The sequence below is a fragment of the Eptesicus fuscus genome, chromosome 12, assembly GCF_027574615.1.
Source record: "Eptesicus fuscus isolate TK198812 chromosome 12, DD_ASM_mEF_20220401, whole genome shotgun sequence".
In the NCBI taxonomy this organism is placed as follows: Eukaryota; Metazoa; Chordata; class Mammalia; order Chiroptera; family Vespertilionidae; genus Eptesicus; species Eptesicus fuscus.
Genome location: NC_072484.1, coordinates 24,460,377 through 24,486,041, shown reverse-complemented (window position 1 = coordinate 24,486,041; position 25,665 = coordinate 24,460,377). Strand labels below are relative to the sequence as shown.

The 25,665-nt window shown below is 41.0% G+C and overlaps 1 protein-coding gene across 1 annotated transcript in view; it reads left to right on the top strand.

Moving 5' to 3' along the window:
* Window positions 1–18,522, top strand: part of PLCB4 (phospholipase C beta 4) — a 219,256-nt gene extending 200,734 nt beyond the window's left edge. Inside the window, exons 32-38 of the mRNA XM_054724007.1 lie at window positions 76–151; window positions 1,780–1,955; window positions 5,456–5,557; window positions 10,241–10,298; window positions 10,710–10,796; window positions 14,582–14,618; window positions 17,008–18,522. Of these exons, the coding sequence (XP_054579982.1) occupies window positions 76–151; window positions 1,780–1,955; window positions 5,456–5,557; window positions 10,241–10,298; window positions 10,710–10,796; window positions 14,582–14,618; window positions 17,008–17,096 (625 nt within the window). The 3' untranslated portion in view covers window positions 17,097–18,522. The remainder of the gene's footprint in view (window positions 1–75; window positions 152–1,779; window positions 1,956–5,455; window positions 5,558–10,240; window positions 10,299–10,709; window positions 10,797–14,581; window positions 14,619–17,007) is intronic.
* The last annotated feature ends 7,143 nt before the right edge of the window (window positions 18,523–25,665 follow it).

Genomic DNA, 25,665 nt, shown 5'->3' with positions numbered 1-25,665 from the left:
AGCTTTGTAGCAAAGGCCCATGGGAATGGGAAAATATCTAACGTCTGGCACGCATTTGTGATTTTCCATTTTCAGGGGAAGTAATTGTCTTGAAATGAAAAAAGAAACAGAAATTAAAATTCAGACATTGACATCAGATCACAAATCTAAGGTAAGAAAATGCCTATTTTTACAGCAGCAACTTGCAGGAGATACTTTGTGATTTTTTCCAAGGTATATAGCATAAATCAGAAATAACATTATCCTGGGACTAGAAAGGGTCTAGGCCCCAGACTTACTGGGTAAGAGAAAAGCCATTTCATGGAACATCTTTTCCTTCATCTGTAGAAATATGCTAACAATGTTTGTTTTCTGCCTCAGAGGCATCAAGCTAAACATTGAAAGAATACACTCAAAGGAAATACTGTATAAAATACAGAATATGCTTCCCTATGGAAGTAACAATAAACATATGACAGAAAACCATTTGACTAAGGGGTTGAGTAACTCTGATACTCCATCCTAACTTTGCTGTGGAAGTTTGTGATAAGAAAAAAAATCAATAGTTTATATTCCAAGAGATAAGCCTAATTACCTGTATTTCCTCAAAGATACAAGAAAATATGAGTTTGGGAGACCGTAATTAAATTTGTGGACATTTGGAGAAGTGAATGCTAAGTTCCAGTCAAGAACATAAATAATTAACCCAGTGATAATGGTTAATAAAAACAAACAAACAAAAAAACTTCTTAGAGAAAGCTCCCAACTATAGCACTTGGTCAAACCAGCCAACCTCCATGTCTGCATGTGGTTCTGTCATCCAGCCCAGTGGCCCTGATCTACACACGCCAGCCACATGGGTGGAGCTGAAGTTCTCTCTGCTGCTGTGTATTCTGTGTCTGTTCTGCCATGAAGTCTATATACGCAGTAAACTGTGTGTCTTTGAGAGTTGTTCCCCATTCTCTCATGTTCTCTTAACGGGAATGCTTGAGAATCAATGCCTGTACAACATGCCACGCTTTTTAGATGCTTTGCATAAATAGGGAAGTAGAAACCTTGGCCACTACCAGTTAGCTTTTGCTGCCATACTCAACTGGATGGTTTTTCTACGGATTTCGGCTCATGTGTCTACAGCGAGCTGGATTGGTGGCCTCCCTCAGAGACCTGCTGGTGAGCTGGCTGCTGCTTCCTTTTTCCTACATGACCTCTCACCTTCCAGCAGGGAGCACAGGCTCAGTCACAGGGCAGCTTGGGGTTCCAGATAGAGCACTTTTCAAGCCTCTGCTTGCATCACATTTGCTACTGGCTCAGGACTAAAGCACGTGACAAGGTCAGCCAGATTCAAGGAGGTGAGGAAATGAACGCTGGCTCTTGATGAGGGGAGCTGTAAAACACATTGCAAAGAGCTTTGATGCAGGGTTGACACAGTAAGTCAAGATGCAGGAATAAGAGAACCCACCCCCTCATTTCAGACCTGTGGCCTGGTGGAGTGAACCTGGAAAAGCACGAGCTGATGAAGGGGATTCTGACAGGACTGGTAAAGCAGCAGAGGCAAAGTTAGGCAGTGAAATAATGGGTCATCGTTACATAGTTAGAGCCAAAGTGATTGATATTTTAAAATAAGCAATGACGTCCTAATTCCCATTGACCGGTACCTATTTTTTTGCAGGTCATAGGTGTCCACTGATTCACCAAGTAAATTAGTGGGAGGGATCTAAAATGCATGAATCCTATTGTGCTTGCTGTTCATACCTGAAATCTGAGAATTCCAGGTGGCTCCATCCCCTCTTTCCTACATAGGTCAAAGAGATTGTGGCGCAGCACACAAAGGAGTGGTCAGAAATGATCAACACCCACAGTGCTGAGGAGCAGGAAATCCGGGACCTGCACCTCAGCCAGCAGTGTGAGCTGCTGAGGAAGCTCCTGATCAACGCCCACGAACAGCAAACCCAGCAGCTGAAACTGTCCCACGACAGGTAGGAGAGCTGGCCATTTCCAAAGTGCGCTCCTAGTTTTTAAAGAACACGAATTTTGCACGTGTGAGTTCAGGTAGTAGGCAAAATCAACTTGACTTGTACTATGGAGCTTTCATGTATATCATATCATAAGACTGATATGAGCAAGATGAACTCTAAGAAATGGCCTCTGCCATCCAAGGGCTTACACGTGTTACAGTATTAACACTCACATGAGAATCTGAGTCAAAAGACAAGCAGTGTGTGATCCACAGTAAACAGTGTGACAGGACAAAGAGCATCCATCCCAGAAGAGCACTGCCGCCTCCATAGTGGCCTTTGGAAGTGATGTGGCGTCTCTGAGGAAGAGGAGAAACAGAAGGAGGTAAAGACCAACCAGCGAAGCCCCTAGAGAGACTGAGACTGATCTCTCTGTAGCTAACAGTGGCTGTTAGCTACAGAGAGATCAGATTCTGTGGCTGATGGTGGAGAGTCCCTCCTGTTGCGTTATTAGGACTTCTGTGAGTTTTAGAAAGATAGTCCTAATCACGAAACAGCAAAGAAGGATCAGTTTATTTTTGTCTCTCCGTGCTTCAGCAAATTGAATATTACATGTAAACTACCTGCAAATGATAAACTAGACCCCTCCCCCCACACACACACACACACACACACACACACACATACACAAACCAAGAACATTTATGCCAGTTACTTTTTTTCTTTTTTTAAATATATTTTATTGATTTTTTACAGGGAGGAAAGGAGAGGGCTAGAGAGTTAGAAACATCAATGAGAGAGACATCAATCAGCTGCTTCCTGCACACCCCCTACTGGGGATGTGCCCACAACCAAGGTACATGCCCTTGACCGGAATCGAACCTGGGACCCTCCAGTCCGCAGGCCGATGCTCTATCCACTGAGCCAAACCGGTCAGGGCTATGCCAGTTACTTCTTGTGATCACAGCTCTGTTGCAGCGTTCTTGCTTCTCCCTCAGTGCCCACTCCATGCCGCAGTTAGGGCCTGTCGATACACATGAAAGAGGAGGAAAGAGAAGCATTATACAAACAAATCAAGCAAGAAACTTTAAAAATACTAAATGTATAAATTATATGAAATTCCCCACCTTATTTTGGAGGGATAGATATGGCCATATGAGCATGAAGTATTTTTGCCATAGTTTCCAATCCTCATTTGAGACAACTAAATAAGGGCCTGAGGGTTAATGTTCTGTACCTTAACTACTTTATAATATAGGTGACCTTTGATAAACATCGTTTGAACTGCATGGGTCACTTATACCTGATTTTTTTTTCAATAAATACAGTACTGTAAATGTATTTTCTTTTACTTCTGATTTTCTTAATAACATTTTCTTTTCTCTAGTTTACTTGATTGTAAGAATACAGTATAAAATACAATTAGCATGCAAACAATATGTTAACCAACTGCTTATATTATGAGTAAGGCTTTCAGTCTATTGGTACTTAAATTTTTAGGAGTCAAAAGTTATATGTGGATAGTACAGGGGTCGGCACCCTTAATTCCATGTTGTTCAGAGATCAACTATACTCTATCTCGTTGTATAGGATTAGAAGTTGTCTTTTCTTTTTTCCCTTGCAAATCCTTTCAATTCAGTATACAAAAAGGTCTATTCATCCGTCTGCCTTGGGCCATTGCAGCAATACCAGGTTTTAGGAGTCCACCCTATTCAAAGACACTTCACAGAATATGGAACTCTTTTCTAATCTTCTTTGTAGTTAAATAAAGATTTTTGTAGTTGACTAAAAAAAATTTTTGTACCCCGCAACAATAGGAACCATTCAAAAGAAAAAAACAAAAGAAACTAATTCTTGCATTTCTTAGGAAGTCATTTACAGAGACCATACCTAGTTACTAATTTACTTTAAAAATTAAATATGTGATAGGGCCTTTTTTCAAAGCAACAGCAGCATATAAGTTTGTTCTCAAGTACCCTGTGTTTGTGTTTCTTTTTCACCATCACAGCTATTGTTCTCGGTTAATCAATCCTAACTACTGACAGCAGTGTTTGGATACTGATAAGTGTTGAATGAATGAATAAAAAAATGGTCGGTTTACAAAGAGCCATTTTCTGGGGCCCAGGACTTCGTTGCCTTATTCCTGCTTCTGTAGCCCTAAGGTCTGCAACTGAAGTACCTGTTACAGGTGGTCCTTCCTTTTTAAAAAAACTAAATTTTTGAGGTAACATTAGTTAATAACAATATATAGGTTATAACTCAACATCTGTATACTCTATTGCGTGCTCCCCATGAAGTCTAGTTTCCCTCAGTTACCATATATTTGACTCCTTTTCCCAATTCACCCTCCACCCACTGCCCTTCCCTCTGGAAATCACCGTTCTGTTATCTGTATCTATGAGTTTGTTTTTGCTTGTTTTGTTATTTTCTTTGTTATTTTTTTTGTTTTGTTTTATAGTCTACATATGAGTGAAATCACATAGTTTTTGTCCTTTTTTCTGACTTATTCCATTTAGCATAATACTCTCAAGATCCATCCAGGTAGTTGCTAATAGCGATATTTCATTTCTTATAGCTGATTAATATATCAATAGATAGAGAGAGATATAGATAGATAGATAGAGATAGAGATAGATAGATAGATAGATAGATAGATAGATAGATCACATCATCTTTTTTCATTCATCCTTTCATGAGCACTTGGGTTGTATACCATGCCTTTTGCTGAACAAACACCGCTCAGGTAACCCAACTTCCTGGTGACAAGTTTCCAGGTAGCACTTCAAGGAGATGTGCATAGGTTCCAGAAAAAGAATCTTTGCTAATGATATTCATTTTTATATTTTAAATTGCATGCCTTTAATGTACACATAAATCATATGAAGATATGAGTCTTTGTCCTGCATACACGTGCATTCGCACACACAGTAGCATTCGCCTAGAAACGTCCCGTTTTCCTACTTCCTGTGCTTATTTGAAACCATTTGGCTCCCTTCATTCCCACAGGCTGTCAGAAAACAGGAAGGTCCCTTGTGAGGGTGGGGACATTCTCTCTCTCCCCCAGGCCATCTGATCCCCAAAAATGTGGGGCAAAGCTGGAAAATTCTTGTATTTTATGGACATGGTATCTCTTCTTCTCAGCCCATCACTGTTGCTTCACCACGAGGTGTCCCACTGTCCTCAGGGAGAAGTGTGCTCACAAATTGGAGCTCCTTCACCCCTTTGCATGTGTAAAACAACTCCAAGAGCTCAATAATGAAGAAAAAAAAGTGAACCTAGTCCTGGTTACATGTGGAATATTTTTGTTTGTTTTTAAGTTTTTCTATTTTAGTTAAAGTCCTATAACAGAAAACTTACCATTTTAACCATTCTTAACTAGCATTAAGTACACTCACACGGTTGTGCCACCATCACCACCATCCATCTCCAGAACTTTTTCATCTTCTCCAACTGAACCTCTGTAGCCATTAAACACTAACCTCCATTCTCTCGCTCCCTATTTGTTTATTTTTAATACATAGGGAAAGCAAGGAAATGAGAGCACACCAGGCTAAGATTTCTATGGAAAATAGCAAAGCCATCAGCCAAGATAAATCTATCAAGAACAAAGCAGAACGGGAAAGGTAAGGGAGAATGCTGTCGGCGGGAATATAGCATATGATTAACATTTATGTGTGCATGTGCACACATATTCACATCTGAGATATTAAAACCCTTGTGAGTTTTGGCTAAGACTTCTGCTATTATATCTGCTATGAAAATGTATTACCACTACAGAATAGTCATCCTCTGATTGTTTACTATCACCAGTAAAATAAGTTTACATTCAATATATGTGTGCTCACTTATAAAACATGGCAAAATATCCTTCCCATATTCCAGTGGGCCCTCCTGCTAGCATCTCACCTGCTCAGGTGCAAACCCATTGTGGGTGGGTCGGTTCTGAATAGCAGCATGTAGGGGGACTGTCGTCTCCCCTTGATTTACTCACACTGTCATTGACAACAAGGATCATCTCAAAAAAGCTCCCTAAGTCCTTGTCTTAGGTTGGGTTTTCTAGAAACAGAGACCAAGACAGGAATTTGGATGCCTGTGATATACAGAGGAAGGGGTCTTAAGAGAAGGGGAGTTGGGGGAAGCAGGAAGGGTCCAGGAATGGGGCTGAGCAGGGATATGCTCTCCACTAGAATACCTCTTCAGCCCGATCCCAAGCTCTAGAGCTATTTTGCAACATGGTTTTATCTCTTTGAGCCAAGGGTGTCTGGCCTTTGTACTGCTGTGTTAAGACATTAGCACAACATACTTCACTTTATTTTGCTTCACAGATGTTGCATGTTTTAAAAATGGAAGGCAAGGCCCTCCACCAAAAAAGATTACGACTCGCTCTATTGTGATACTCACTTCATTGCTGTGGTCTGGAACCAAACCTACAATGTATAGTGTGCCTGCAGCCATGTTACCCAAAGAGGGAATTAATAGCACTTAAATCCCAGTTCTTAAATTATCTTACATTCTGAGTTACTGGTAACCTAATTAGCAAAGTTTTTTATTTAATATTCTAATTCTGACTTAATATACTTATTTATTATAACTTTGTATCTAGGTGGTTCTAAAACACCTGGAAATGGCTGTTTTTTGCTAGAACAATTTTTCTATGCCAACTGGTTATCTTTTACATGTCTTTCTTAGCTCTCTGATTATGAATTTGTAATTTTAATTTTTAGTAGCTTAATAAAGTGGCTATATAAAGAACTAAGAATTAAAATTTTAAAAATTATAGTCAAAGAGCTAAGAAAGACATATAGAAGCTGAAAACCACTTTTATTCTTGGGCTAAAGGAGACATTTCAACAGAAATTACACAATATTTATAACTGAATGGCAATGGAAGCACAATTTATTAATGTGCGAAAGGAAGCTAATGTGCACAGCAAAAGAAACAATCACAAAAATGAAGCCCTACAGAATGGGAGAAAATACTTGTAAATCATGTATCCAGTAAGGTGTTATTATCCAAAATATATAAGGAACTCATGCAACTCAATAGCAAAATAATAATAATTCAATTAAAAATGGACAGAGGACCTAAGATAATTTTTCCAAAGAAGACATACAAATGATCAACAGGTACAAGAAAAGGTGCTCAATATCACTAATCATCAGGGAGATACAAATGAAAACCACAATGAAATATCACCTCACACCTATTGGAATGGCTGTCATCAATAAATCAAGTAAGTATTGGCAAGAATGTGGAGCAAAGTGAACTGTGTACACTTGGTAGGAATGTCAACTGTATAGCCAGCCACTATGGAAAAGAGTTTGGAGGTTCCTCAAAAAAAATTAAAAATAGAGCCCTGACCGGTTTGGCTCGGTGGATAGAGCGTTGGCCTGCGGACTGAAGGGTCCCAGGTTTGATTCTGGTCAAGGTCATGTACCTTGGCTGTGGGCACATCCCCAGTAGTGGGTGTGCAGGAGGCAGCTGATCAATGTTTCTCTCTCATCAATGTTTCTAACTCTCTATCCCTCCCCCTTCCTCTTTGTAAAAAAATCAATAAAATATATTTTAAAAAAATTAAAAATAGAACTACCTACCATATGATCCAGCAACCCCACTTCTGGTTATATATACAAAGGAAATGAAATCACTAGCTGGAAGGAGATATCTGCACCTTTATGTTCTTTATAGCCTTATTCTCATATATATACTAGAGGCCCAGCGCACAATTAAATCGTGCAGGTAGGGTCCTAGGCCTAGCCTCCTGCGATCAGGGCCATCTTCTGCCCGTTGGCCAGTCCCCAGGCCAAACACCACCTCCACCGCCCGGCTATCAGACGTTCCAGGGCTCAGGCCTGCAGGAAAGCGGCGCCGAAGACTTCACCTCCATGCGCATGTGCTGGGCTGGCGACTGATGAAATGTGCTGCCTGCTGGGGGCTGCTCACACGGGCGCTGCCGCTGCCACTGCTACTGGGGCTTGAGATGCTGACAGAGGCTGCAGGGCATGCCCATGATCTACCAGCCCCGGTGTGAGCAGCCCAAGCGGGCAGCGCGTTCCATCAGTGACCGGCCCGGCGCACGCGCATGGAGGTAAAGTTGCCAGCTCCCACTTTCCCGCAGGCCTGAGCCCCCGAGCAGCCGAGGATGAGCTGGTGATCCCAACAGCCTGACAGCCAGCCCAGTCCTCCTGCCACCCACCCTGATTCCCCCGTTCACCATTGCTGATCCATCGGAGCCTGCAGGGGCAGGAGGGGACCAAGAAGTGGTCAATGCCACCTCATGGCAACCGGTCGTTTGGTCGTTCTGGTCATTAGGGACACTGGCTTTTTATATATATAGATTTTTTAAAAAATGTATACACACTTTAATAGCTGATAGCTCAATTGATGTTTCTTACTTTTCAGATTTAACCCATTGTAATTAATTATTATTCAAAGTGCATATACATTTTTTGGGACACCGTGTGTGTGTGTGTGTGTGTGTGTGTGTGTGTGTGTGTGTGTGTGTGATTTAGCCATTAAAAAAATGGAAATTTGCAACAGCATGAGTAGATCTTGAGGATATAATGTTAAGTGAAATAAGGCAGACAGAGAAAGACAAATACTCTATGATCTCACTTACATGTGGAATCTAAAAAATGCCAACCTCGTAGAAACGGTAGCGTGGTGGTTGCCAGGGGCCTAGGAGTGGGGGAAGTGGGGAGAAGTGGGTTAAAAGAGTAAAAGCTTCCAATTATAAGGTGAATACGTTCTGGGGACCTATGTCTAGCGTGGTGACTATAGTTAACAGTACTGAATTATATACTTGAAAGTTGCTAAGGAAGTCGGTCTTAAATGTTCTCACCACAAAAAAAACAAAGAAGGTAGCAAAATTAATACTTAGAGTGAAAATTATAGCTTACATGTATATATTTTTAAAGAAATGAGAATTATTGAACTAGATACTCAAATAAAGAGGATATAAAATTATAAAAACAGAGTGAACCCAAAGAACTCTGATGGGAAGAAATAATAAATTAAAGAGCAGGAAGTATTGAAATAGAGATTAAAAGGCAATAGATAGTATCAGCAAAGCAAAAGCTTGTTATTTGAGGGGAAAAAATCATTAAATCAGTAAACCTCCAGCAAGAGGAATAGAGTGAAAGCACAAATTAGTAACATTAGAATAAAAAGGGTAAATAACTGCAGATATAATCAATAGTTTTGAAAAACAAGGCTACTATAAATAATACTGCCAATGAATTTGAAAACAGATGAAATGGACAAATGCCTAGAAAAAAAATAGAACTATCAAAACTGACTGGAAAAGAAGAAAACCTGAAGAGACCTCTAACTATTACAGAAATTCAGTCCATTCTAGGTCTGTTCAGTTGTGAAGAGCACTCCCCCTCACCGGTAATCAGAGAGCTGCAGGTGAAAGCAGCAGCATGATGCCATTTCACAAAACCGACAAACTAACAAACAAGCAAATGTGTGATGGGACCACCCGTGGGCGAAGACATGGAGAAGAGTAGCCCCCAGACTGTATGGACGGGAGTGCACATTGGGACCACTGCTTTGAAGGAAGAAGTTGTTCATACCCTTCCAACCTGCAAATCTGAGCATCTAGGGAAGCCTTTGCTGCATGCACAAGCAGATATGCCCTACACTTCGTTCACTTCCTCGGTCAACAGATGCTTAGTGTGCCAAGCATCGCAAGGCCCGATGCACCAGATCATTGTAGCTTTATTGTGTGGAAAGAGCCTACTATTTATTAATGGCAAAATGGAAATACTGTAGTCTATTCATAAATGAGAAATAGCCATATAGCAGATGAAAATAATGGAAGAGCTTGAAACAGCTGTATCTCTAAAACAAGGCTAAGAGATAAGTTACACAGAGAAACCAGATATGTTACCATGTAGGAAAATGGGAAACATACAAAATAGTATACACTGGCGGCGGCAGCAGCACCTAGGATCTTGTTAAAAATGGTCCATAACAACATCAGCAGAGTGGTTATGTGTGGAGAGAGGAAGGAATGAAAGGGAATCAGAAAGGCTACAAAGGGGGCTTTGATGATAACTATAACACAATTTTCTTTAAAAATATGAGGCAAACATGACAGAACATTAATATTGACTAATCTGAGTGATGGGTACGCATTTTCTTTGTATATTTTTCTCTGTTCGTTTCATGTTTCAAAATTTCACAATAAAAATCAGGAAAAGAAAGTGATGATTCTACCCAGACAATTAAATGGAATGTAACTTTCTTATTTAATCCCAGTTGAAGTCATACCAACTGTTATTTGTACCTATTACTTTTAGGCGAGTCAGGGAGTTAAACAGCAGCAACACTAAAAAGTTTCTGGAAGAAAGAAAGAGAGTAAGTATTTTTATAATTTTCTTGCCATTCTTCCCTAAAAAACTATAAACAATAACTCATGCTTAAATATCAGACTTACAGCTAATTTGCTTAATTTTATTTTTCTGTACATTAAACATTCTAGCTTCTCTGTACCCTGAAAGCTAAAATGATCATTCTCTAAAATCATTAAGGTAATTATTTGGAACCACTTTATATAGAAAATGCAATATTATTTTCTCAGATTTTAGCAGGAGAGATTTCCCCAGTAAGAATTATGGGTCTAAACTTTCCCCGTTTCAGACTATTTCTTAAAAAATTATAATCTCTCTCACTTTAATTGTAAACTTGCACATCATTTCTCATTCATAAGTTTTAATATTTCAATGCAAAGTTTATCCGAATTGTGTTTGGTTTTTTGTTTTTTTGCAGCTCGCAATGAAACAGTCCAAAGAAATGGATCAGTTGAAAAAAGTCCAACTTGAACACCTAGAATTCCTAGAGAAACAGAATGAGCAGGTATTTCACCTAAAAAGTGTAAAAAGACCTGGGCAGCCAGCCAGCTTTGGAAGGCACAGGCCACACGGCCTGCAGAGACCACTCTGCTAATGCCCGTGTCTGATAGTGGCGTGGAAAGGTGGCTAGAAAAATGCGGTGCCTCTTACTGTATTTTCCTGGTCCCATCCAACTAGAGCAGAAAGCATTCTTTTTTGAAGCTGAAGAGGAATGTGGCTGTGGGGGAAAAAAAAAGAATCAAAACTCATCATTTGAATAGATTATGGGGGTTCTCAGAATGACATTACTGAGAGGAGGAAAAAGGAGAGGTCACAAATTGTTTCTCTATTTTCATTTATATGTTTATAATTTGCAACCTAGAGGCAAGTGATGTTATGTGTAAATGCAAATGAGAGAAACCACCTATTGTCAACCTCCACCTAAAAATGCAGTTAGAAAGCCTTCCTAGGGCTTACAAGGGGGACCTAAAGGCATGAGCCACCACAACTCTGAAAACCACTTGATCTGAGTGGTTACCATAATCTTGGTGCTTCTTTCCAGCAAGGCAAAACACTAAATGGAGACGCACACGTAAATAAAGTTATCCAAAATCCAACTGTTCAGTTAGACCATCAGGCATATGCCCAGCACCTAGAGACATGTATGTGTAAGCATGGTACAGATGGGATCCATCTCAAACAGGCTCCAGCCCATCAGCCATCCACAGTTTCATTTCAATTTGATAGAAATACCTCTAGCTTATAATGCAAAAGGACCCTCAATAGCAGTTTAAATTTGTCTCAGTTCAAACTTTACTCTTTAGGTGTAGCTGGTTTGGAAGTTATTATTTATAGATAATTCACTTCTGTCTAGAAACTTGAAAGATGAAATTACTCTCACTGCCTTGCTCTTTCCTGATTCCTCCCATCAGTAAAGCAATCCTAGTTAAGGTATATTTTTTCAGAGCCAATGACTCCCATTGAAGAACCCTTAAGTAGGATTACGCTAAAAAATATACCTTTGAGAAAGTAAAACAAAACCATAAAATCTGGTTTTATTGTACATTGCAATTGGATAACAAATAAATTCATCATCTTGTTTCAGATTCTTTACTTTTGGGGGACAGATGGTTTATTTGTGACCATACTTCTGAGTTATGTTTCACACTTCCTTTTCAGCGAAATGCTTCTTTTCATGAACAGTCCACAGATCCCCAACGGGGACAATCAATGTTTATTGTCCCATGGGTCCAAGTCATTTGACCAACTCATAGATACATCAAGTTCTGGTACAAATTACCTAGTTTATGTTTTTGCTCTTAAAGCATTTCTTAGGAAATGTTCCCTGGGGAAATGGGACTATGAATAAAGGTAAAGCCACCATTTCCAAAACATTAGAATCTACTTTAGTGATCGGGTCTGGGTGGGATAAGGACGCTTTAGAAGAAGGCACAATGAAGGTAAGGCACGGTTATGTTTCAGTTAACTAAATTAAGAAACGACTTAGAAATGATTATGTTGCTTAGCAACAAGTTTGACTAAAGACTGTAAATGTGCTAAAAATTACTCATCACTGTAATAATGGTGTTTTTCAGAGCTAGGGAATACAATTACCTAGTGTTTTTTAGTTTCAGTGCTAAATAAAGTACATTTTAAAAAACCACCTTGAGCTTTTATCCTAAGACATGGATAATTCTAACCATACCAGAGTTCTGGCATTAAATTATTGGATTAGTAGTAACTGTGTTGATTGGATCATACTGGGAGGATAGTGGTTTTTTGTTCCAAAAATTCATATAATGCCTTTTAATATGTTATAAGTAATGTCTACCACCCACAAATGATACTTTAAGTCACTGAAGCTTAGGGAAACGCAGAACATGAGGAGGCTTGAGGTTTGATGGAGATTTAATTAAATTCAGTGAAAAGAAATTCAAGATATATTGATGCATCTGACAAATGTGGAATTTGAACTTAAATTTCTGTGTTAAGCTTTGCTATACCAATATGACCTATTCTATAACAAAGTCCATCAGATCTTTCTAGTATATATTTTTTGCCCTCAATTCAATTAGTCAGTATGTTACAACACTCTCACAGACACAGTGGAGAAGGTACAAACAGTGACTTTGTTTTTTCCTCTCGTAAAACAAGGTCTGAAACCATGTAGGACAGATACCTCTGTAATCAATTAATCATTTCACTGGCAGAAAACAGTTCCTGTCTCCAGATAAGTTTGTCCCCACAAACTTTCCTGATAACCTCCCAAACCATTGTTAAACCCCAAGACCTTTCTGTCTCTAAGCCAAAGACAAATTCATTTTAGCATTCTCCAATAGTATCTCCCTATCAGGTTTCTTACTGCTTCCCTGTGACCTTGCTCCTTTAAATTCTCCCATTCCCCCAAAGCAAAGCATGGAGTGGGTCTGTTTAGTTAGGTAGACCCATGTGGAGGGCATTGGCAGAAACAATCAAGTTTTAGTATATTTTGGTCCTGCCTGATTCTGGATCCTAACTCATATGTCCTTTTTAAAGCCACCTAAATGCCTTGCCTACTTCGTCAGCCAGTCATTCATCCTATATAATAAAGAGGTAATATGCAAACTGACCCTCACACCCTCACAAGATGGCTGCCCACGACCAGGCTAGCAGGAGGGTTAGTGAGGGATGACCAAACAACTGAACAAGCAGACTGCGTGGGGTGACCAGGCCGGCAGGGGGGGAGGCAGTTGGGGGTGATCAGGCCAGCAGTGGGGGCAGTTAGGGGTGACCAAATGACTGAACAGCAAGCTGCGTGGGGTGACCAGGCCAGTGGGGGGGGGAGGCAGTTAGGGGCAACCAGGCTGGCAGGGAGGCAGTTAGGGATGACGAGGCTGGCGGGGGGGTGTGCAGTTGGGGGTGACCAGACCAGCGGGGGGGGGGGGGGGGGGGTCCGTTGGGGGTGATTAGGCTGGCAGGGGGGGCAGTGAGGGGTGACTGGGCTGGAAGAGGGGGCAGTTAGGAATAACCAGGCTGGCAGGGAGGGACAGTTGGGGGCAACCTGCCTGGCAAGGGGGCAGTTAGGGGCAATCAGGCTGGCATGCAGAGGCACTGAGGGGCAATCAGGCAGGCAGAGGTGGGCAGTTAGGGGCGACCAGGAAGGCAGTCAGGTGAGCGATTAGGAGCCAGCAGTCCAGGATTGTGAGAGGGTTGTCCGACTGCCAGTTTAGGCCTGATCAATCCCTGGGATCAGGCCTAAACCGAAAGTCAGACATCCCCCAAGGGGTCCTGGATTAGAGAGGGTGCAGGTTGGACTGAGGGGACCCCCCCCCACCCCACCCCGTGCACGAATTTTGTGCACTGGACCTCTAGTTTACTAATAAAACTCCATAGTTCTGTTTTAAGTTTCCCCATAGACCTCCCAACCACACAGCATCGCATCCCCATCTTGACATGTACCATTTCAAACACTAACAGCTTCATTCCTTTCACACCCAAGTTTTAAGAGTTGGTTTTTGTCATCATTCCTATCATTTTATAGAGAGAGGTGAGGGATCTCGCTGGAGCGAGAGCTCCCCACTCACTGCTACAGAGGAGAGGCACAGTCCAGGCTATCAGGCATCGGTTGTTTTTTGTTGTTTTTTGTTTTTTATGTTGAGATCAACTCGGGGAAAGGTGTCACTGATGGTTGTATACATGTTTTATTCTTAGCCTTTTGCTTTTCTGTATATGGTTTTTGCATTCATTTCTCAAGTTCACTTCAGTATTCATTTATTTTATTTGTTTTGTATGTATGACTCAATTTTGACATGACTATTTTTGTACAAACAGCTTTTGAAATCCTGTCACGCAGTGTCCCAAACTCAAGGTAGGACTGAAATTCTGATCAGCGAGACGTTGCTTTCCTTCTCAACTACGTCAGCATTCTCGGGGTAGTTTCCATTTATGATTTGCATTGTGGAATCCTGGTCATAAATGAATTATTATTTCAAGGGTTTGGATATAAAAGCTTAATTCTTTCATGCTTGGATTTCTAACATAATATTCAAACTGAAATGCCTCAAATCTTTAAAGAATTATTTCTGATGGAGTTTTAGCAGCATTTCCTATCGCAGACTGGAAAACTCGAGTCATGGTAACGAAGACATACCCAGGCAGCAAGAACCATTATCATTTGGACCAACCACAGCTAAGCCTGGTCATGGACTCAGATGTTTCACAAACACTACTATGACTGGAGTTAATTTTTAAAGCACCCCACTAACAGTTCACCAGTGGTTTTAATGACAGAGAGCTATGGTCTGTGTGCAGGAACATTATATAATGGCATTCTGCAATGACTTTTGTCATGCTTTCTGCTAGATCCACTCTGCCAAAGACCTTAATCACCCATCATAATTAAGGTGGCCATATAATTGATTGTTTGAACCAGGATAGTTTTGAGAGTAAAAGAAGGGTGCTGTTCATAATTGCCAGCACTATAGACTAAGCTGGGATTGTCCCATGCAAATGAGAATAAATGGTCACCCTGCTCATATGAGAACTTTGCTCTTCGAATAATCTTTTAATGCCATATGGTTCTTCCTTCTCAACTGTGTTCAATTTGTCTTTAAATGCTAAAGGGGGAGAAGCATAGGGAATCCTTTATTACTACTTACAAAATATAAAATATATTTAACTTTTAGTACTAATAATGTTTCACTATCATCTTTTATGAATACCGTTTGTCATAGTTTCATGTTTGTATATTTTTCTCCATTTCTTCATTTCTCTATTAGAGTATTATTATACCTTAGGCATAAAAAATATCTGGGCAGAGGAAACCATACCAAGTGTAAGCAGAAGGATATAATTCTTTGATGTTGTTATAGTCATCCTCAACAAAATGAAATTTTAATTTTTAACATAAAAATAAGAATAAGAAAATCACTGTATGGTTCATGGGTTAAACTAATTTTATACAGGACTTTGTTTGGGACATTTACATACTCAGAATATGATCTATAGAGTTGACCAAACCTCCTACTGACCTTTTATTTGTAATATCTAAGTAGACATCAATAGTAATATCAAGAACTTCAAATATCCTCCTCTGAGTTATATCTTTATATATCCATGATTCCATTCTTAAAAGTCTTTTATTTCAAAGTGGTGTGTCACTAAAAGAGAAGAGGGGAACTTTAATCCTCCAAAAGATACATGGTTGGGCAAAAGTATCCAGATGGAAAGTAGAAGTTGAAATGAACCAATTGTTTTTCCTTGTATTGCCAATCAATTATTTGTCACCAGAACCTTGCCCCCATCTGACTTCTTTCTATCTCCCAAATCAGCTGGTTGTCTTAGTGATAGTCTTAATTCATGAGATTGAGATCACCATGGCCTACTTCCTGGGGTAACTGGTAAAAAATTAATTATCCCAGAGAAATGAGAGTTGTAGGGATAGATTTTTGGACAATAGAATTCCAGGGACCCTACATATTCCTGGAACATTCTATTTGCAGGATACTCCAGCCAAACCAATATCCTCCCACCTAAACTTCTCCATCAGTTAGATTCCAAGGGAAGGACTTTTAATTAAATTTCAGGCTATTTGTGAATAAATCATGCATAAGCAATACTTATTCTAAAAAAGATCAAATAATCTATGCACAGTCAAGGCAACATGTCAATCTGTAGAAACTAAATCAAACACACATTTGGACGCAACATAGTCTAAATATCAAGTGACTGGCTCAGCCTCTTTTCAAATGGTTTTCCTGGAACTGTGTAGACCAATTCTTCTCAAGCTTTAATGAACATAAAAATATCCTGGTGATCCTATTAACACATTGCAGACAAATCACGAGAATTCTCGATTCAGATTACACAGTGTTTTACAAAGTATCATACTTTTAAAAGATATTAGCTTGTAAGAACATGTAATAAATAACTTCAAATGTAATGGGTATTTAATTTTAAAGCGTGCCTTTAACATTTATGTGAAATGTTTTTTGTTCTCGTTCTATAGAAACTTATCTGGCTACTGGGTAAAGCTAGCAATAAAACTACTGGTCCGCAATGTGTTAAGATGCAGATTCTGACTCAGTAGGACTGGGGTAGAATCCATGATTCTGCCTTCCTCAAGGGATCTCACACGATGCTGATGCTGATGGTACATAGACCACTCACAGCATCAGATTTACAGAAGAGAGGCCAGGAATGGTCTATGCCTTCAGGAGGCGATTTCCACATGTAAGGCCATGTTTCTGATGTTACAGGCGAAGGAGATGCAGCAGATGGTGAAATTGGAAGCCGAGATGGACCGCAGACCAGCAACAGTAGTATGAAACTCCAGAACACAAACTGAGGCAGCAAAACCCACATCAAAAGCTCATCCCCAGACATCTAAACACAAAGTCCATGGAAGAAAGTCGTCTTTTGTTTTTGTCCCCTTTATGTATAGACAAGCTGTTACCCGAAACCACTGACTTATATACTTCTAGTTCACATATTGAATTTCCTTGGTCAACTAAAAGTAGCTAAAACCCACCAAAATTACCATTCCAGTAAGGCAGAGTTTAACCATTGACAATACAACTTAAACATGTTCGCTATAAAAATACCATCACAAGTAAGTGAGCTTGGTGTTAACAACTCTGCTTCGTGATGCACTGGGACATGTTTGAGCTGCAGCAAAAATAGTGCATTAGCATCTTAACTGCAACTGCATGCACTAGAGAGAAAAACAAAACTCTGTCGACAAATTTCATCAGCAGAAGTGGTGATCGGCTAGACAAATAATTTTTGCGGAATTTTTCTACATCTAAGTTACCTCATCAGTAAGTGCCATGTCTCTACCATGCCATAAGAAGCTAATTTCCTGTGAAAGTTGTGGAAATTATTAGAAAAATAGAGCAGTGTACCTGTGCCAAAGCTCATCAGTGCTCAAAGGAAAACTCTGTTAGGCACATCTAAGAAAGTTTACACCTGACATTGCTTTCTAGGAATTGTTTCAGCCAATTCCAGCTCTTATAATTCACTATTCCACCTTCAAGATTGTGAAGTGGTATTGGCAAATGTTTATAAATGTGACCATGTATAAAGTATTTATACTCCTAATTTACACTGTTATAGAGCAGATCATCTAAGTATTGCCACATGACAAGATTAGTAAACAGGACTACTAGAACTATGTTTGCATGATACACAAGCACCAATTAAGACTTATCCGTACAGACACAGATAACCTACCGCCAAATCAATACTGGTTAAATAAATGTATGGCACAGAATATAATTTGACTCTCAAGACTTTTAGCATAACAAAAAAGTCTATATATATGTGTATATGAATTATGTGGGCATTCTTGATACTTTAACTTCTAGTTTCAGAAAAAAATACATAACTAATTTAATTTTACACAAAAATATTTATGCAGATTTTCAGAATTTCATATCAGGAAATAACCTTTTTATGTCTGTTAAAATATCCAAACAATTTGCTACAGTGTTAATCTGCATGGTCTTTCAGCCCACTGTAGTGGTGTTGCAGACAGCGCATGAAAAGTATTCCGCTGGGAATTGAGCCGGCTGGCTGCTAATGCTGAGAGGAGCACAAGGAAAGCCAGCAGTCTCGAACCAATCAGGTTACTGATTCTGGGACACCACACACCAACTGAACTGTTGTATATGCTTGTACAAATTGATTCTGTGTTCCTCTGAACAAAGCAGAGAAAAGTATGTTCTCATCAATAATGAAATTAAACTTCCAACTTCTCTAATAAAAAGTTAAAACACCTAATCACCTGTCAGAGTATTTGCTCCCAAGGATGCTTTCCAGTCAACTTTTTGCCTTTTTCTTAAGTAATAGAGATCATCACTTCATCGCTTTCAAAAGGGGCTTATTCATGCCCCCGAAACATTTTTCCTCCCAAATGATGCAAAACAGGCTGATTTGGTTGACTCCCAAGTGTAAAAATACTTGTTTTTCTTTAGCTCATATTGACAGTTTGAATTGGCTTCTGTGAAATTTCTCTGGCTCCATCCAAATGTCCTTCTCTGTAAGATAATGGAGTTAGACTACATATCTTTCAGCACTAGCACCCCATGAAAAATTATGGTTATTAAAATAGCACCACAGTTAAATTGCCACTCTTTTTTTTTTTTTTAATCCTCACTGGAGGATATTTTTTCCATTGACTTTTATAGAGAGTGGGAGGGAGAGAAGGGGGTGATGGGAGGGAAGAAGAGAGAGAGATATTGAGAGAGAGGAACATTGATGTGAGAGACACATCAATTGGTTGCCTCCCAAACAGGGCTTGAGCCTGCAACCCAGGTACGCGTGCCCTTGACCATGAAATGAACCCGCATTTCTTCAGTGCTTGGGTGGATGCTTTAACCACAGAGTCACACCGGCCAGGGCATGGATTGCCAATCTTCAAAGATTCCAAATGTCTCCTACTCAGACCCAATGGCTTCTTCCTGGAGCTCAGGTGAGCTCATGGATCTGTGGAGCACCTGGTGGAACCTGTCACTCTTTGCTTCTGAGAGCTACTCCTTGTTTTCCCATTTTTCTGATTATTTCCTCTGGCTTTTCATCCTCCTGTACTACCATAAATACTTCTATTTCAATCTTCTATTCAGAGCCAACTTTTTCTTTACCCCAGATTACTTTTAGTATTTAGACATCTTACCGCCCCCAAAAGAAGCCATTGTAATAGAATTAAAATGTACAACACATAGTTGTATTTTGTTTTTTATTACAAGTTTATATTGTACACAAATCCTGCATTCTCCTTTTTTAAGAAGGAAAAATATCTTGCCAATTAAAAATAACCCAGTCTCTTCCAGCTTTGAAGGACACTTTATTTTGGAGGCATATTCAAGTACTTCAAAGTCAAATCCCCTGTTAGAGTTCCCTTCCCATTCAGGAGGTCTTGCTTCTTCCTCTCCGATGTTTAGAGTTACACAAATGGCCCGCATGCACATTTTATGTGATTAATCAAAAATAGAGACCCTTTATCCATCCTCCCTGTTTATTTTAATAATCGATAACCTTGGGGGAATTTTATATCTGCTCCACCTCATTTGCTCCCACACCTCATCTGTTGATAAAACCTATGAATTCTACCCTGTCTTAGAAGCTCCTCTCTCCTCTCATTCCTCAACACCAAGAATTTTTAGTAACTTCCTATTGAATTGCTTGTCCTTAGAATCACTTCTACACATGGATTAATCTCCCCAGATGACAGCTCTGATCATATTACCATTGTGCTCATAAGTGCCGAATTCTTATCCACTACCTGTTGAAATTACTGATACTGGCATACAGGGTTTTTTAAAAATATTTTTATTGATTTCAGAGAGGAAGAAAGAGAAACATCAATGATGATAGAGAACCATTGATTGCTGTCTCCTGCAAGCTCCCCACTGGGGTTTAAGCCTGCAATCTGGGCTTGTGCACTGATGGAATTGAACCGAGACCTTCTTATTCATTGATTGACCTCCAACCTGCCTACTAACCTAGACAGTCTGAACATATCACTCTTCTGTGTTCACACACACAGAACACACATCTTTTCTAGACATAACACATGATGATATTCTACCAATTCTTAAAAGCAACCTCCAAAAATTCCACCTCCACAACTTCACTCATTTCCCAAGCAAGAAATAATCTGCCCTTCTGAATTCATCCACTTATACTGTAAAAGCTATTTAAGCATATGACTTTTCCACCAGCCCAGACTAATTTCTTTTCAGGCTTTGTTCATTTGCTTTGCAAAGAACGGATAGTAAATAATTATCAAATAATTCTTTAAATTATTTTATGTGAGGCAGAATGAAGGATTTGTCATTGTGGTGGCCTTTTAGGCAGGCAATTTCTGAAAACCTGAATGAAAGGCTTAAATAAACTTTCTTGAGGTTTCTCAATTTCAAGAAAAACAAATCTCTATTCTTATTTTTAGCATCCTTTCAAAGCAGTCTGACTATCCTAGTGGCCAAAAGGCACTGAATAATGTGTACCATCAACATTATTTGTGATCATGAAGAGTGATGAGGGAATGTCCTATATTATTTTAGTGTTGAGGTGATCTTATGGATGCCTCATCCCAACCCCTCAATAGTGTCTCCATCACTTCTGTAAATCTATCAGAAGACCACGTGTTTCTGCTTTTCATTTATGCTTGACATTTAACAGAATCCCAAGCACAAACTTTAATAATTTCATCTTTAATGTCATAGTAACTTCTGCGTAGTGCCTCTGGGATGAATTTTTATGAGCCACCATCTTTAATATTTCATAAAAAGTGTTCTGCTTCATAGGTTAGAATAATGAAAAAATATTAAGGAAGGGAGCCAAGGGATGGTTAAAAATAGTAGCATCATTGCTTTTATGTTAAAGGAAAAAAATAGGTGGCTGCACCTATCTTTATAAATGATACTACTTATACTTACTCACGTTACTTTCTTGGAAATTTGGGACAAGAAATAGTCCCCACGCTACTTCATCCTGGAAATTTTTGAGGAACTACCCCCCCTTAAAGTTTCCACCAAGATTAAATTTGGAAAAAATTATCCAAAGGAGGCCAGTTTAATATTGTACACCTAATCACTCACACCATGACCCAATAGCTTTAGGGGAATCAGAATGGTCCTAAAACATAGTACTCACACACACACACACACACACCCTCCTAGCACAGACCCTTAGTGAAATTTTACATGTTTATAGCATTTAAAAAACTGCTCTCGTTTTATCCCCATGTTACAGGCAAGTTGAGAACCTCATCACCATTATACAAGTGTAAAACTTGTTGAGTCCAAGGTCACAAAGCCACACAGCAGACGATTAAAGGATAGGACCCACTTATGCTCCAGTTTCCAAATTTCTCTTCTCCACAAAAGCACCACCCTGTAACAGAGATCATCATATTTTATACTTAAAAACCATGATCACAATACCATCTGATGTTTTACAATTACAATGAACAGAGCACTGTCACAGACACAATGTCATTTAATTATCATGGCAACCTGTTAGTGGGGGTTTCATCATTTCTTCTTCGAATGAGGAAGTGATTGAGTGAGTCCCACAGCACATAGCACAGTAATAGCACAGTAACACATAATTAGCTTTTTGCTTTCGGTGCTATTATTAATTAATTTGTGCATACCACCCCATGAGGTGTGTTGGGGAAAATGCAAAGGGATATTATCCCTGCCCTAGAAGGATTTATTTGTCAATGATACATTGGAACTAGTAAATCCAACACGTTCCTAACATTAATTAGATTTTATTTAAATAATACCAATCAAAATGGAGTTCAGCAGCATAGTAATATCTAAACAGGACTTTGCTTTAAAAAGTCTAGCCTAGGAATTAGTAAATTATGGCCCCCTGGCCAAATCCGACCTGCTACCTGTTTTTGTATAGCCCAAGAGGTGAGAACAGTTTCACATTTCTAAGCAGTTGGGGGGAAATGAAAGAAAACTTTATTGACTCATAAAATTTAAATTCCAGTGTCTATAAAGATGTACTGGGACATGGCCACACCCATTATTTACATATGACCTAGGCTGCTTTCATGTGACAGCAGCAGGGTTAAACCAGGCAGAGACTGTCCAACCCACAAAGTCTGAAGTATTTACCATGTTGCCCTTTGCAGAGGAAGTTTGCTGGCCTGGATCTCACCCACTGAGTAAACAGAAGGGAAGAGGATGGATAGGCCCCAAGTCGAGGAGCCAGGTGGTGAAAACCCAGCTCTCCCGCTTTGGGAGAGAAGCAATAAAGGGCCCTCCAGGACCCAGGCTTTGAAGGGCTCCAGCAGCACAGAACCTCTAATGGGAAGACTGCCTGACTGTTACAGCCTTTCTAGGAGTAAGGTGCTGCCTTGGAGCCCAGCCCATGCTGTAGGACAGGAACAGCTGCAGGGACCTCTGTGACTGGGGGTAGGAGGCTCCTCACTCCCCAGGGCCTCACAGTGGCATTGAATAGTCCGAAAGCAGGGGAAGAAGTGACGCTGCACATCTCAATGTGTGTCCTCCAAAGAGCAGACTAGTCCTTTATTTGGGAGGTGACTCCAGGAAACAGAGAGAGGGATTCGGAGGGTAGAGCAATAAAGGTGTACTTATGGGGGGATGTTACTGCTATGGACAACTGGGGTTCGATCCTGCTGGGGACCTGGGGGACAGTGTAGCTCTCACCTCTGGATTGTCCCTGGGTGAGATCAAAGGGGTATTTTTTGTTTGCTTGTTTTTTGTTAATCCTCACCTAGGGGTATTTTTCCATTGATTTCTAGAGAGAGTGGAAGGGAGGGGGAGAGACACAGAGAGAGAAACATTAATGTGAGAGAGACACATTGATTGGTTGCCTCCCATACATGCCCCGACATACAGACCCTTCAGTCCGCAGGCCTACGCTCCATCCACTGAGCCAAACCGGCTAGAGTTCAAAGGCTCAAAGGGGTATTTATCCTCTGGCTTTCTCCTTTCTTTGGTGAGGGTTGCTGTTGAGGGCAGTAACTCCCCAGCATAACAAGGGCTGAGCAAGGTCCTGCCACTGAGAAATCCTTCCTGAGAAACCCTCCTGAGAAACCCTTCGGGAAGAAGCCACAGTGCTTGAATCAGGAAGCATGAATCAGACTGCGCCCCAAAGCTGCAGGGGACAGGTGAGAAGAGGAGGGCACCATGAGTGTCTGCTGCACTGGGCTTCCTTCCTTCTACCTTGGACAGTTAGTGGTATTGGGGGAAGAGACTTGTTTTGATTAAAAGAAAGAAGTTGAACTTACGGCTGCCAGAGTGTGCCAAATGTCCACGTATGTGTATGGTCTTTCCTATTAGATAGCTAACTCCTCAATGTCAGGCAACAAGATGAGTCTGGATATTTGCTTAATGCATTAGTCAATCAGAAAAAATATATATTAATTGCCTGGCTTGCATGGCTCAGTGGTTGAGCATCAACCTATGAACCAGGGGGTCATGATTTGATTCCCAGTCCGGGCACATGCCTGAGTTCTGGACTTGATCCCCAGTAGGGGGTGTGTAGAAGGCAGCTAATCAATGATTTTCTCTATCATTGATCTCTCTCACTATCTATCTTCCCCTTTCCTCCTTCCCTCTCTGAAATCAATAAAAAAGCATATTTAAAAAATAAATTTTAATTAGTATTTTCCCCCTTTTTTCTCTTTCACTGCTTACCCTCGGGTCTGGAAGCTATACAATGAGAAATGTAGACAACATCAATAAAAGTCATGAATAATTTATTATAAGTGGCTCTTGAGTGATCAAAGTTGATCACCAAAACCAGTGAGAGCTAACCAGTTCTGGATCTTTATTTGCCATCTCATATATTTTAACTAATAGGACAGAAAACATAGCATATATAGATGCCATAATCTGTGCTATCCTATATAATAAAGAGGTAATATGAAAATTGACCATCACACCCTCGCACAAGTTGGCCACCCCCATATGGTCAAAGATGGCTGCCCCCATGTGGTCACAAGATGGCTGCCGCAAGATGGCCGGCAGGGGAGGGCAGTTGGGGGCGACTGGGCCAGCAGAGGAGGGAGGGAAGTTGAGGGGAACCAGGCCTGCAAGGAAGGTCAGTTAGGGGTGACCAGGCTGGCAGAGGAGGGCAGTTGGGGGGTGGAGGGGACCAGGCCTTCAGGGGAGAGCAGTTAGGGGCAACCAGGCTGGCAGAGGAGGGAAGTTGGGGGGGGGCAACCAGGCCTTCAGGGAGGGCAGCTGGGGCGACCAGGCCTACAGGGGAGGGCAGTTGGGGGGACCGGGCCTTCAGGGAGGGCAGCTGGGGCATCCAGGCCTACAGGGGAGGGCAGTTGGGGGGACCGGGCCTACAGAGGAGGGCAGTTGCGGGGGACCGGGCCTGCAGGGGAGGACAGTTGGGGGAGACTGGGCCTGCAGGGGAGGGCAGTTGGGGGCTACCGGGCTGGCAGGGGAGGGCAGTTGGGGGCAATTGGGCCAGCAGGGGAGCAGTTAGGCATCGATCAGGTTGGCAGGGGAGTGATTAAGGGGTGATCAGGCTGTCAGGTAGAAGCGGTTAGGGGCAATCAGGCAGACAGGCAGGTGAGCGGTTGGGAGCCAGCGGTCCTGGATTGTGAAAGGGATGTCCCATATTGGAGAGGGTGCAGGCTGGGCTGAGGGACACCTCCCCCCCAGTGCACAAATTTCATGCACCAGGACTCTAGTCCTATATAATAAAAGGCTAATATGCAAATTGACCAAACGGCAGAACAACCAGTTGCTATGATGTACACTGACCACCAGGGGGCAGACACTCAATGTAGAAGCTGCTCCCTGGTGGTCAGTGCGTCCCCACAGGGGAAGCGCCACTCAGCCAGAAGCCAGGCTCACAGCTGGCCAGCACAGTGATGGTGGCGGGAGCCTCTCCCGCCTCCGCAGCAGCACTAAGGAAGTCCCACTGCTGTCAGTCGGGCATCCCCCGAGGGCTTCCCAACTGCGAGAGGGCGCACAGGCTGAGGGACCCCCCCCCTCCGAGTGCACGAATCTCGTGCACCGGGCCTCTAGTATTTTAATAACAACAAAAACTCTCAAGATATGACTGAGTGGCATCTCTTTATGGTTTGGTTTTTTGTTTTTGGTTGGTTGGTTGGTTGGTTGGTTGACTTAAAAAAGTAAAATTATGGTAGTGTTTCCAGTTGAAATGAAATCCAGGCAGCCTTCCAGGTTTCAAACAGTTTATAATGGAAGAAACAGCCCATAAGTGGGTCATGGACAATCTTGCCCATTAATCATCCCAGGTCCAGTGCATGTGTGTGCCAGGTGCCAAGAAAGCCACGGGACTGTTTCAAGGACAAGATGCTTTTCTAAATTTATTTTTCAAGGTGAAATTCCAATATTCGAGATCACTAATAATTTGCATTTCTATGAGAAAGTGGACACTGCACTAAGGGG